Raw genomic sequence first — 14575 nt, forward strand, 5'->3', positions numbered from 1 at the left:
TTCAGAAGAGCAGTCAGCGTGGAAATATCGATAGAAGATAGAAAGAGAGGCAACATTGCGGCGGAATTGAAGAGGTAGAAGACTATCAGTATGAGGAGGAAAGCTGATGAGACGAAGAGCCTTAGCCTCCACTCTGTCCAGAAGAGCTGTGTGAGTGGAGCCCCCCCACACATGAGATGCATACTCCATACGAGGGCGGACAAGGCCCCTGTATATGGACAGGAACTGTGCGGGGGAGAAGAACTGGCGGAGACGGTACAGAACGCCCAGCCTCGAGGAAGCTGATTTAGTAAGAGATGAGATATGAAGTTTCCAGTTGAGATTTTGAGTTAAGGATAGACCGAGGATGTTTAGTGTTGAGGAAGGTGATAGCTGGGTGTTGTCAAAGAATAGGGGATAGTTGTTTGGAAGATTGTGTCGAGTGGATAGGTGGAGAAACTGTGTTTTTGAGGCGTTGAAGGACACCAGGTTCCTCTTGCCCCAATCGGAAATAATAGTAAGGTCTGAGGCTAAGCGTTCTGCAGCCTCCAGCCTTGAGTCGTTAAGTTCCTGTAGGGTGGGTCTTCTACACAATACCTTGGAATCGCACAGAACATTTATTGCAGCAATAGTGTGTGTGTGTGTGTATGCGTGTGAGTGTGTGTGTGTGTGTGTGTGTGTGTTAACACAATAAAGAGAGCACCACGGCGAGTAATGGAATCAGGGCCCCTCCACCCCCAGATAATTAGTTTACACTAATTTTCTCTCCATATGCTAAAGTTTACTGCAAGCAGGTAATGGAAAGGAAGCAAAGTGCCTTTGCATTGATGGAGCTTGGGTAGTGTGTCAGCCACATGGCCCATGACAAGTATATCAAGGCTCATGACGTTCAGGAGGCAGTGTCCCTCCCTGCAGGCAAGGGTCAGGCGATGAAGGGATATGTAGGTAATAGAAAGACTTCCCCAACTGCTGCTGATAATGTTTTACAGCGATAAGTATTGTTAAATCCATCCATCACAGCAGCAACACTCAAAGAGAAGCACCCAGACTTGTGTGAAGTCTCTCAGTACCCTCTGAGCGCTGCCGCCTCTCAAGGTCGTCAGCAGCCCGCCGTGACATGCATATATCACAGGCTACGAGGGTTACTGAGTGCCTGTACTGAGACAGTGGCTGATCACAAGGCTAATAATAATCTCCTGTCACCTTCTTATGGCACATTACAACGGCTGGTGACCAAATTATGGTTAAGTATAAGGGCGTAATGGTGGGTTGGCGATACCTGTTGATGTAGACACAAACTGTCTTTTATTTACTTTCCCAGAGCTCGTTGGCTGCTGGCTCCCTGCTGGCTGTTAGAGGAAGGTGTGCAGGTCTGACACAAGTGTGCTCAGTTTCATTGGACGACCTGTATGGCTGTGAAACATAAATACAAAAGAGAGCGTGTGTTTGCGTTTGAAAAGCGCGGCGAAAACAGGGCCAATAATGCCGTCCAAATCTTATGTTGTCGGGACTCTCTCTATCAAGGGACTCTAGCTAATACTGCGCTGCTATAAGTTCTCTCTTTTTAATGGTGATGATACAGTCCACCCCCTCGTACAGTATTCCCCCACATCACCCAAGGGACCATTCAGCGAAAACAATATCTGTCGTTTAAGGGTTAAGTCTTTTGCAAAAATGCCATTAATCCCTTCAACCTGGGGTTATGCTTACAGGCACAATACTGGGTCCAGAAGAGATTAGTCTCTCTCTCTCTCTCTCTCTTCATGTCAATCCATGTATCCATCTGTTCTATCTATCTACCTATCCATCTAAAATCTAGAACTTCACGTATATAAGTGGAGGTGTCAAAGCTACACTCAGCCCGCACACAATGAGCAGAAACTAAAGGAAGAAACAGGACGGCTGAGGGAACATAATCACTCTGCAGATGCCATGATGCGTAGGCAGGAACTGAGGCTATTTTTAGCACGGAGTGTTGGTAAGGGACAACAGAGGTGCCAGTTAGTCACTTAGCATCGACAGAGACCTAGTTAAGCGCGGCCTTCAAATTCCGGATAGCTTCTCGCTCTCCAGCGCTGGCGTCATGCTCGTTGCCCACGTCTGATAGAACTACGTATATGGTGCCAGCAGCATCAATGTCACTGTGGGGTTATGGGTGATTCACACTACACCAGCACTTTTACGGGGCGTGACCATACCGTACCGCACCACCACAGACCGGCAACACCATGTGTATTCACATTACACCAGCATGTATATGGCCTGGACCTGCACGGGACCTGCTCACACCATTTGGTATCAGTACGATTCTGTGCTTCAACCTGGAAATATCACTGCTGGGCTAACCATGTTTAAGAATGTCAGTGTCAATGACTTAGTTGTACAGGTAACTCTTGATTTGCACAAGTATTGTGTCCCTGAAGAGGTCGCGTAAATCAAAAACAATGTAAATCAAACAAAGGGTAGGTTTCTATCGAAAAATAAATACTCACTTCATTCAGTGGAGAGAGAGAGAGAGAGAGAGGATATCCACTCAGGCACTCAGTCTCAGCCTCACTCGTGTGAGAAAGAAATGAGGGACAGCATGAGGGACTGGCTATTATTGGTACCGGTACCATACTGTATAGCTGGTACTGTCAGTACCGGTACTGGTACTGGTACCTGCCCACCCCTATTGTTGAGTAGCGTGGCAGCGTGGGTACTGTATTGTTGTTCAAGTGGCGCGCAGGAAGAACTGAGCTCAGCTGTGTGGCCGCGGTGCCGTATGAGTCCAGTTGCGTGAGACATCTGGTGCCACTCCATAAAATATCGCGTATAAGTGAAAAAAACGTGTAAATTAAACATTTATTTGGATTTTGGACCACGCGTTATTTCAAAAACGTGTAAACCAAACTTGCGTCAATCAAGTTACCTGTAACAGCACTTCTTCAGGAGAAACAGAAAAATGAAAAACTCGAAATGATAAAACAAAAGACTTTGGGTACACAAATCCATAACTCCTTAATGACGATGATGCCGCTGGCATCATATATTTTTTCAGACGTGGCCAACAAGCATGACGCCAGCACAGGAGAGCAAGAAGCTATCTGGATTTTGAAGGGCGTGCGTAACTGCTTCTCTGTCAATGCTAACTGACTAACTGGCACCTCTTTTGTCCCTTACCACGGTAATGCCACCACTCTGTGCTGAAAATAGCCTACAGTTCCTGCCAATACATCATGGCGTCTGCAGAGCGATTACGTTCCCTCAGACAATCTATTTCGGCAGTCTTCCTTTAGTTTCTGCTTGCTGTGTGCCTGCTGAGCGTAGTCTTGACACCTCCACTTATATACGTGATGTTCTAGATGAACCAATATCTTGTTCACAGGAGTGTTCAAAGGAGTGGGAAGCGGAAGTTGGATTTTTTTAGGAATCATGGTATTCCAGCCAAATGGTCAGTCCAAATAATAATCTGATTTCACAGTTGAGTTATACGGATGTTTTTCTACAACTTTTATTCAATGAAATTCATTCCAGAATCAAAAACTACAAAAAATATTTTTTGGGTTTCACTGAAACTTTGGCTCTGTAGGCAGTAAATTTTCTCGTCAAAGATTATAAACAATATTTTTCAGACTCCATTGCAATAAAATGGGGGTCATTTGTGAACTATTTAATTTTCCCAAATGGCGGTGCCCCAAACCAAAATGAGCAACTTTTCTTCAATAAATTTTCCTGTACGTTGCATCAGTAAAAAGTTGGAATTTTGGGGGAATCATGGAATTCCAGCCAAATGGTCAGTCCAAATCATAATCTGATTTCACAGTTGAGTTATACAGGTGATTTTCTACAACTTTTATTCAATGAGATTCATTCCAGAATGAAAAACCTAAAAACATTTACAAATATTTTTAGTTTCACTACAAATTTGGCTCTCTGCAGGCGTGAACTTTCCGGGTCAAAGATTATAAACTATATTTTTCAGACTCCATCGTGATAAAATGAGCAACTTTTCTTCAATAAATTTTCCTGTATCTTGCACCAGTAAAAAGTCAGAATTTGGGGTGAATCATGGAATTCCAGCCAAACTGTCTCTCCAGATCATAATCTGATTTCACACTTGAGTTATACAGATGATTTTCTACAACTTTCATTCAATGAGATTCATTCCAGAATGAAAAAAATACAAAAATTTACTTTATTTTTTTTTTATTTATTTATTTTTTTTTTTCACCACAACTTTGGTTCTCTGTAGGCAGTAAATTTCCGGGTCAAAGATTATAAACTATATTTTTCAGACTCCATCATGATATAATGAGCAGCTTTTCTTCAATAAATTTTCCTGTACGTCACACCAATAAAAAGTTGGAATTTTGGGGGAATCTTGGACTTCCAGCCAAATGCAACAACCTAGAAAGAAACGGATTTCACAGCAGCACCGCCAGAAAATTTTCTATAAAACATTTTTTATGACTTTTCTCAGTTTCAAAGTATATTTTCCACTGACTTTTGCGTTATGGGAGGATCCACCGAGAAAAACTTTTGCGGGTTAATGGAGTTAAAGAAAAGGAAAACAAGAATATGTGACACCATATAAAGAACTGCTGGATGATAAACAAAAATTCCATCAATATTTCTGGTTCAGAGAGAGAGAGAGAGAGAGAGAGAGGGAATATGAGGTGCTACGCTCCCAGAGGCCGTGCCTGTGTGCTGTGCGGTGCCGGTCGGTGAAGGAAGCGTGTTCACACTATCCAACACTGACAGGCTTCAGCAGCCATACCGGCGCAGACCTCCAAAATATTCTCGCCGACAATCCTGACCGGCAACTGCTGGGTGAAGGTCCACGCCAGAGAGTTGCAGGTCCGTAGAGGTGTGAATACAACGTGTTTCCCATTGAAGAATATTGTCGGTCCAGAACAGTACATTCCGTGCTGGTCACTTTACATATATGTAGAGTGAATCAGCCTTTACAAGTGGTGCTGGCCACGCCGACTCAATCGTCACCACAACACACTATCATTTCTGTCAAATGAGACAAAACAAAACAGAAACAGGCAATGATGTAGAGTAGGCACATGTGTAAGGCTGCTGTGGAAAGGACGTGACACACCTCACACTTTCCTTTGTTTAGCAATAGTAATAAGAGTTTTGGCAATTCTATAAGTGTTAGTCTCAAAACAACAGCAAAGTGGGTTATCCGGCAAGAGCTTCCCCCTGTTCATGCCGGATAAACAAGGATCTACTGTATCATGAAAATATTAAATGGAAATACTTGGATACAAAATAATATGTAGATAAATTTCAGGATATATAACAATAATTTAGATATACAGTACCCTCTCGAGTTTCGCACTTGCTTCATGCCGAAGGTATGGCACTAAACTCAAGGATCGCAAAACTCGAGGTATTGAAATCCATGTAAAAGCGCTTATTGGTTCTGACCCGTGGAAAATAATGACTCTTTCCAACTTTACTCCCTCGTTATCACAATTTTTTCAACTTTACTCCCTTGTTATCTCAAAATACGTACTTTGTTAATAGGCAGAAAATAGGAAGTAAGAACGGTTCGTTTTTAAGCCACAGTTGAAGGCGGCTGCCTAACAATTGGCTGGCAGTTCTGAATACACGCTTGTGATCCACGTGGTGTCGTCTGCTAAAGTAAGGGCGGTCGCTTGCGGTCACCCGTGGTACAGTTGGACAAACCTATAGCTTCTGGTAGTTTTGTGTGTTATGAAATAATCTGCTAACTCTTTCTGTTAAAAATCATGAAATCACTAATATGTATCATGATTGACTCTTCAATGCCTATTGAACGTAAACCGCTGCCGCCGCCACAAAATAGCTCGCATAGAGGTTCAACTTGTTTACTGTTTCCATATTTCCCTCACCGCTCACAAAGATCACAAGCGGACAGACTAGAGCAAAACCAGGCAAATTAATACTTTTAATGCTGTGTATTCTAATTTCATCGGGGAGATATTTCTCGGAACACCGGCCAGTGTATAGTGAACCTTCTTCTTCTTCTTTTGACCTGTAATGCTTTGTATCACTTCTCAGGTCCTCCTTCTCCACACTTTTATACTTCACAACATGCACTTAGGGCCGCTTTCACAGTCATTTTGTTTGTATTGATCGTTACCAATGGTGGCGATCGCCGGCATAGTATTTCCACGTGAAACTGGCCGATCGGGTAGTGGCGGCTGTGGGGTTAGCCAAGCCCCACACTTGCCACACACTCTCAACATCTCTCGCTTCGTCTGCAGCCGCCACTACCCCATCGGCCAGTTTCACGTGAAATACTAAGCGTCGATCGCCACCATTGGTAACGATCAAAACAAAGTGACTGAAAGCGTCCCTTAGTTACTTAACAGTGCGCACTTATACACTTCACCCTGAACTTGGGTGTTTTTCTGTTCTTTTCTTTCCCTGATTTTGCTTTTCTATGCCCTTTTGCTATTTTCCACTGTTACTTTTCACCGTACGTTATTTGTTCCATATTTGGCTGTCTCAATGGTTAAGCAGATAAAATTCAGTATGAGAAACTATAGTGAGTGCATTTATCGGTGAACCACAAAGCCAGTCCAAAAAATTATGCTTATCAAGGGTTGTTCTGAAATACATGTAAAATACGCATCGTAACATCCCTCCCCCTTCCTCCTGCCTCCACCAGCAGCGGGCAGCGGCTTTCAGTCACGGCAGGCTAGAGAAATTTTAGGATGGTGTCACACTATGTGGCGTTACCACATTTCCTATACCATGTCACACTGTGCGGCTCTGCCACATAGTATGACAGAGGAACACATGCATACTGAGAAACTTGAATGGCCTGACCCATCAAAAAAAATCTTGATGTGTATTCTTACAGCAGCCAATACTTTCATGACTGGGACATCATCCGCTGGTAACCGCTAATTTTTTCATATCTTTCACAGGACTTACTAATTTGCAGCCCCTTGCAACCAATTCAGTTTTTAATTCTTTAAACCCATTATAAATATTACAGGTCATTCTGCTGTCCTTTCCTATACACACTAAATAAATAAATCCAAGTCAAACATTTTGTCAAGAGTGGCAGCGGGAGAGCATCGTGCAGCATTGCCGGACGGTGTGACCACGCGCATAGAACTGGGTGTGTTCTCTCCTCACATCCAGCGTGATGCGGCGGTGCGGCATTGTGGTGCTGTCTGGCCTAAGCGGCGGCGTCACAATAGTGTGACACCTCTCATTTGTTTGTGTTTTTGTAATGCAGCAGCACTGCTGCGCTGACTCCACAATGGCGGCGCCGCATAGTGTGACACCGACCTTAGGTTGCCAACCATTCCTTAAAATATGGATGCATTGCTTACTTTTTTAGCTCGGCAGCAGCCTTAACTGAGACTATTCCCACTGTTTTCAGCTTTGAGGACTCTCGTCTTGCAGCAAACAGAGGGAACCCATGCTCCCATCTTCGACTTGTATAAGGAGACACGCCAGTCCTCGTTGAAAGATAGATAGAGTCGGTCGATCAGCATCCTCCCCTTCCCTTCATGACCAGTCACCCGGCAAGGGCCTGTGCTCCCTCCTCAGAGGGACGTACACTCTTGACCCTGACAGCCTCCATATAGCCCGTGTCCCCACTCGTGGAGTGGAGGAAAAAAAAGCATCATGTCAGCAATAAAATAAATTCAGATTTTGGAATTTCAGATAAAGGATTCTCAAGCTGTATACAGGGCCTGAGCCCAAGCTCGGACAGTCCTGTCTCCCAGTCTATATTTATCAAGCATTCCCTTCATTTTATGGAGACTGCTGCTTCAACAGTGTCTTTGCTAAGTCCACTCCATGTATCCACACTCCTGTATGGAAAACTGAATTTCAGTAGGTCTTTCAAACACGTCCCCTTTCTCAATTTTTTTCTGTGCCCTCATAGTTGCCTCTTCCCTTCCATCTCGATTAAATCATGTCTATCCAACACTCCCATTCCACTTGTATTCCTGCACAATGCTATCCGGTCTCCTCTTTCTCTTCTTTCTTCCAGTGCTGGTAAGCCCAGTTCCTCCACTCTATAGTCTGGTATGGCAGGCTTGATAGTTCTGGTACCATCTTATTGCAATCCTTTGAATCCTCTCAAGTTTCCTTATGTCCTTTTTCTTGTGTGGTGGCCAGACAACTGATGCATACTCCAGCCTTGGTCTAGTCAATGTTGTTATTATTTCCTTCATCATGTCCCCACCCAAGCAGTGAAATGCCACTCTAATATTTTGCAGCAGCTGTATGTTTCTCCGAATACTATCTTGTGTATGTGCTTCTCAGGCGTCAGTGTATCTTGTGTATGTGCTTCTCAGGCGTCAGTGTATCTTGTGTATGTGCTTCTCAGGCGTCAGTGTATCTTGTGTATGTGCTTCTCAGGCGTCAGTGTATCTTGTGTATGTGCTTCTCAGGCATCGGTGTATCTTGTGTATGTGCTTCTCAGGCGTCAGTGTATCTTGTGTATGTGCTTCTCAGGCGTCAGTGTATCTTGTGTATGTGCTTCTCAGGCGTCAGTGTATCTTGTGTATGTGCTTCTCAGGCGTCAGTGTATCTTGTGTATGTGCTTCTCAGGCGTCAGTGTATCTTGTGTATGTGCTTCTCAGGCGTCAGTGTATCTTGTGTATGTGCTTCTCAGGCATCGGTGTATCTTGTGTATGTGCTTCTCAGGCGTCAGTGTATCTTGTGTATGTGCTTCTCAGGCGTCAGTGTATCTTGTGTATGTGCTTCTCAGGCGTCAGTGTATCTTGTGTATGTGCTTCTCAGGCGTCAGTGTATCTTGTGTATGTGCTTCTCAGGCGTCAGTGTATCTTGTGTATGTGCTTCTCAGGCGTCAGTGTATCTTGTGTATGTGCTTCTCAGGCGTCAGTGTATCTTGTGTATGTGCTTCTCAGGCGTCAGTGTATCTTGTGTATGTGCTTCTCAGGCGTCAGTGTATCTTGTCTTATGGTTCCTGAGTCCTTTCCTTCCTTCACTGTGTTGGTGACTGTCCCGCCCGTCTCATACACTGCACGCGCTGGCTCTATTTTTACTCCTGACATTTTCATTGCGTCACATTTCTTTTCACTGAACTCCATTTCCCATTCTTTACTCCATTCATGTATCTCATTTAAATCTTCCTGCAGTTCATTAAAGTCATCCTCGTCTCCTATTTTCTACTAAGCAGTTTGGCGTCATCTGCAAACATACTCATGCAACTCTGTACTTTTTCTGGCATACCATTTACATATATTAAAAACATTACAGGCGCTAACACTGATCCCTGAGGAACTCCACTTGTGACCGTTCTCCATTCTGACGTCATCTTTCAACGTGGTTCTCATTCCTCTGTTTGCTTGGTAATTTTTCATCCATTGTGTCATTTTTCTCCCCAGTCCTCCTCTATTTTCTAATTTCCTCAGCAGTCTCTTATGTGGAACTTTATCAAATGCCTTTTTAGGTCCAAAAGTATGCAGTCCACCCATCCGTCTCTCTCCTGCACTATATCTATTACACTTGGCCCTCGATTTAACGGATTAAAAGGGTGGAAGGGTGGTCCGTTGCTTGAAAAAGTCCGTTGCTTGAAAATACTTACATACAATAAATACCGGTATACGGACAACAAAATTACTGTTAAAAAAAAAAGTTTAAGATTCGTTTTAGAACCGTGCCAGTATTTCATTACCTACCTTATGAAACCTCACTAGCTCTTCATATATTTTTTCTACAAACATTCAACAATCATGGAAACGCTTTCAAAATCCAATTCAAGGACTATTTATTGTTGAAAATAGGGATAATATTCACGAAAGCGTATAGCCTCCTTTGGCGGCGGCCGCGGTGACGGTGCCGCTGGTGTTGTGAGAAATATCTCCTCGCAGAAGTAAATACGCGTATGGGTAAAATTCTAGAAGTGTGTTAGTCTCGCATGGACAGACGAAACATTTTTTTTCAGTTTTCATTGTTATGAAATAATGCGATAATTGTTTCTGTCACAAATTATTAAATGACTAACTTTTCAATGGCTGTTGCACCCACCGCCGCCCGCCACCACCGCCGCCCACCCCCACAACCGCAAAACAACTCACAGAGAGAGGTTCAACATGCATACTGTCTATTCATTTCACTCACCGCTCACACTCGGAAGTGGACACACTAATTTAACAAACCAGGTAAATTAATGTTTTTCCTGCCGTGTCTTCCCCCCGTACGCATGTGTGGTGGACAGCAGCGCCACTTGTTTTTGCAAGGAGGTATTTCTCGCAACACAGACCCACAAATTGGACCACAACGCCGCCGCCATGTCCCCTCCCGTGCTTTGTATTTCCACCACCCCAAACCGTGAGCCAAACAAATTTAACCAAACCTAACTTAACCTAACCTACCTAACGGGAAAGGGGAGGGGGGCTTCACCCTCCTCGACCTCCTTAAGGGAGGCGATGCAAGCAGTTTTGATGAAAAATATCACTTTCTGTGAGAAGTTATTATTAAAGCTGGTGTCACACCGGACAAATCTACCCAGTCCGTTGCTGGGTATTTGTCCGTTGAGATTTTGTGGTCCGTTAAATCTGAAATCCGTTAAACTGGGGTCCATTAAATCGAGGGCCGAGTGTACTCTTGAGTAAAACATATTATATTTGTGACACAAGATTTACCTTGGCTGAATCCAAACTGACTTTCATTTATTATTTTCTCTCTTCCTAGATGGTCTACCCACTAGCTGTCTCTTAATTACCTTCCCACACAGCTTGCACACGACGCTTGTTAGGGAAACCGGTCTGTAGTTCAGAGGCTTTTTTTTGTTTCCACTCTTATATAATGGGACCACATGTGCCCTTTTCCACTGTACTGGAACTTCCCCGGTCTTGACTGAACAACTTATAATGTCATGAATTGGTTCTGTTAACTGTTCACTGCACTCTTTCAGTACTTGGCCTGATATTTCATCTGGACCCGTTGCCTTCCTTCCATCTAGTGATTTTAACAGTAACAGTAGAAGGCTGCCACGGGTGAAACCGGCAGCTTGTTCTCTTTGATAGGTAAACGGAAAAGTTGTGTCTTGTTCATCATAATGGCAAGGCAAAGAATGATATGGAATGCAGGCTGTGCTGTGCTACCACCTGCCAGTGGAAGGCCGGCGCTGCCTAGCACTGTCTTGGCCACGACTCTCAGGTGGTGGGTGATCACCATCATCACCTTCACCCACTACTAGTCCACTTCAGGACAGGGGTCTTTCCTAACATACTCAGCTGCTTGGTCTTACCTGAGGCACTGGCAAAGGTGAGCAGGTAGAGGGCAGTGGCAAGGATGGGTTTGTCTTGTGCGTGAAGCTTGATGCCCAGACTCTTGGCAATGATGAGCCACATCCAAAAGGGGAGGCGTCGTGACTGTTGGAAGTGCCTATCTGGAGGGGCCTGGTTCACCCCGTCAGCTCCTGGCACATCCTCCGGGGCTGACACCTGGAACACAGAGGATTATGAGAACACTGTTGGAGACCAGTCAGCTTACATGTGACAGCTCCTGAGAACAGGCCACTCACCAACTGCCCTTCCCGCCCCATCCAGCCTATATCTGAAACTTTTAATGACATTAGTCCTGACAACATGTCTCTTTGATTCATTCCAGCCACCAGTGCCCCATTTGTAGGACAGTTTCAGCACAACTCTTTCCTGAACCTGAACCGACTCAACTTGATTTGCTATGGTTCTTTAGATTGCATTTCAGTCCAAGTACTTTATCAACATACCCTTCAGGCCCGTGACCCCTTCACTCCAGGGTTCTGCTTACAGGCACAGTACTGTTAGAACTAGTAAAACTGATATTTTTACAGCAACTGATTCATGACTATTGTATTGTACATTATTTGAAAGCTCAGTGGTTTTTCTGTACCGTCACACCTCGGTTTATGAGTTTAATTCGTTGCGGAATTTTGCTCACACACCAAAACACTCGTAAACCAAAATGAATTTCCCCATTGAAATTAATGTAAATCCCACAAATGTATCCCATATAAAAAAAACATTTATATAAAATCATTTTACATGTTATTTGTTACAGAATTAAAGTAATTTTACTTACTAATTGCAATAATAAATAATATAAAACACAAATCAGTGAGTCACTGTTGTTATGGAGACTCCCAACAACCACTAATCACGCTCAAGGTGCAGGCTTCACACCAGGGTTCAGCAGCCGCAGTTTCCCTATTCTCAAGGCACTGGAACTACATTCGACCATCATCCTGAAGCTAACCCGACGCATCATCCGAGATGGAGGGTGAACGTGAGTCAGCCACGTCCAGGAAGGCATACCAGCCACTGAGGCTTGCACCCCGTTCTTGTTGCCAGCATAGTATCAACCGTTCCTGTTTTCTTCTGTGCAGCACCATCCCTACTGACCGTCTTTCTTGGGGACATTGTTGAAACACAAAGAACGCACACTGTACTGCTGGAAACACTAAGATTGCCCACCAAAGCAAAAATGCAATCGGATGGATAGTATCTCTACGAGTTTACAACGCGGACTGACACTAGGGTTGCCAACTTGTCACCCTTTCCTTAAAATACAAAACTCCATTTGTTCCATATTTGGCTGTCTGAAAAGTTAAGCAGATAAAAGTCAGTATCTTAAAACTGTAGTGAGCACATTTTTCAGTGAACCACAAAACCAGTCCATAAAATTATGTTTGTTAACCCTTTTGTTGCTAAACGCTCGTAGCGAGCGTTAGGCGTATTTGCTGGTGTTGCTAAATGCTCGCAGCGAGTGTTAGGCGTATTTGCTGGTGTTGCTAAATGCTCGCAGCGAGTGTTAGGCATATTTGCTGGTGTTGCTAAATGCTCGCAGCGAGTGTTAGGCATATTTGCTGGTGTTGCTAAATGCTCGCAGCGAGTGTTAGGCATATTTGCTGGTGTTGCTAAATGCTCGCAGCGAGTGTTAGGCGTATTTGCTGGTGTTGCTAAACGCTCGCAGCGAGTGTTAGGCGTATTTGCTGGTGTTGCTAAATGCTCGCAGCGAGTGTTAGGCGTATTTGCTGGTGTTGCTAAACGCTCGCAGCGAGTGTTAGGCATATTTGCTGGTGTTGCTAAACGCTCGCAGCGAGTGTTAGGCATATTTGCTGGTGTTGCTAAACGCTTGCAGCGAGCGTAGGCGTATTTGCTGGTGTTGCTAAACGCTCACAGCGAGCGTTAGGCATATTTGCTGGTGTTGCTAAACGCTCACAGCGAGCGTTAGGCATATTTGCTGGTGTTGCTAAACGCTTGCAGCGAGTGTTAGGCATATTTGCTGGTGTTAAAACCGCAGCGGCGTTAGGCGTATTTGCTGGTGTTGCTAAACGCTCGAAGCGAGTGTTAGGCGTATTTGCTGGTGTTGCTAAATGCTCGCAGCGAGTGTTAGGCGTATTTGCTGGTGTTGCTAAACGCTCGCAGCGAGTGTTAGGCATATTTGCTGGTGTTGCTAAATGCTCGCAGCGAGTGTTAGGCGTATTTGCTGGTGTTGCTAAATGCTGTGGCGAGTGTTAGGCATATTTGCTGGTGTTGCTAAATGCTCGCAGCGAGTGTTAGGCATATTTGCTGGTGTTGCTAAATGCTCGCAGCGAGTGTTAGGCATATTTGCTGGTGTTGCTAAATGCTCGCAGCGAGTGTTAGGCGTATTTGCTGGTGTTGCTAAACGCTCGTAGCGAGTGTTAGGCGTATTTGCTGGTGTTGCTAAATGCTCGCAGCGAGTGTTAGGCGTATTTGCTGGTGTTGCTAAATGCTCGCAGCGAGTGTTAGGCATATTTGCTGGTGTTGCTAAATGCTTGCAGCGAGTGTTAGGCATATTTGCTGGTGTTGCTAAACGCTCGCAGCGAGCGTTAGGCATATTTGCTGGTGTTGCTAAACGCTCACAGCGAGCGTTAGGCATATTTGCTGGTGTTGCTAAACGCTTGCAGCGAGCGTTAGGCATATTTGCTGGTGTTGCTAAACGCTCACAGCGAGCGTTAGGCATATTTGCTGGTAGGCATATTTGCTGGTGTTGCTAAACGCTTGAGCGAGTGTTAGGCATATTTGCTGGTGTTAAACGCTCACAGCGAGTGTTAGGCATATTTGCTGGTGTTGCTAAACGCTCACAGCGAGCGTTAGGCATATTTGCTGGTGTTGCTAAACGCTTGCAGCGAGCGTTAGGCATATTTGCTGGTGTTGCTAAACGCTCGCAGCGAGTGTTAGGCATATTTGCTGGTGTTGCTAAATGCTCGCAGCGAGTGTTAGGCATATTTGCTGGTGTTGCTAAACGCTCGCAGCGAGCGTTAGGCATATTTGCTGGTGTTGCTAAATGCTCGCAGCGAGTGTTAGGCATATTTGCTGGTGTTGCTAAACGCTCGCAGCGAGTGTTAGGCATATTTGCTGGTGTTGCTGAATGCTCGCAGCGAGTGTTAGGCATATTTGCTGGTGTTGCTAAATGCTCGCAGCGAGTGTTAGGCATATTTGCTGGTGTTGCTAAATGCTGCGTGAAAGTGTTAGGCATATTTGCTGGTGTTGCTGAATGCTCGCAGCGAGTGTTAGGCATATTTGCTGGTGTTGCTAAACGCTCGCAGCGAGCGTCAGGCATATTTGCTGGTGTTGCTAAACGCTCGCAGCGAGCGTTAGGCATATTTGCTGGT

The 14575-nt window shown here is 44.6% G+C and overlaps 1 protein-coding gene across 8 annotated transcripts in view; it reads right to left on the bottom strand.

The window, feature by feature from the left end:
- LOC127007891 (uncharacterized) overlaps nucleotides 1–14575 on the bottom strand; it is a 212392-nt gene that overhangs the window by 118594 nt on the left and 79223 nt on the right. For all 8 annotated transcript variants that reach the window (XR_007760681.1, XM_050879351.1, XM_050879345.1 and 5 more), the window contains one exon: nucleotides 11204–11399. Coding sequence is in view for 7 of the 8 variants with exons in the window: in XM_050879351.1 (XP_050735308.1) it covers nucleotides 11204–11399 (196 nt within the window). In the remaining variant the exon portion in view is untranslated. The remainder of the gene's footprint in view (nucleotides 1–11203; nucleotides 11400–14575) is intronic.

This window comes from Eriocheir sinensis, chromosome 4 (assembly GCF_024679095.1).
Source record: "Eriocheir sinensis breed Jianghai 21 chromosome 4, ASM2467909v1, whole genome shotgun sequence".
Taxonomy (NCBI): domain Eukaryota; kingdom Metazoa; phylum Arthropoda; class Malacostraca; order Decapoda; family Varunidae; genus Eriocheir; species Eriocheir sinensis.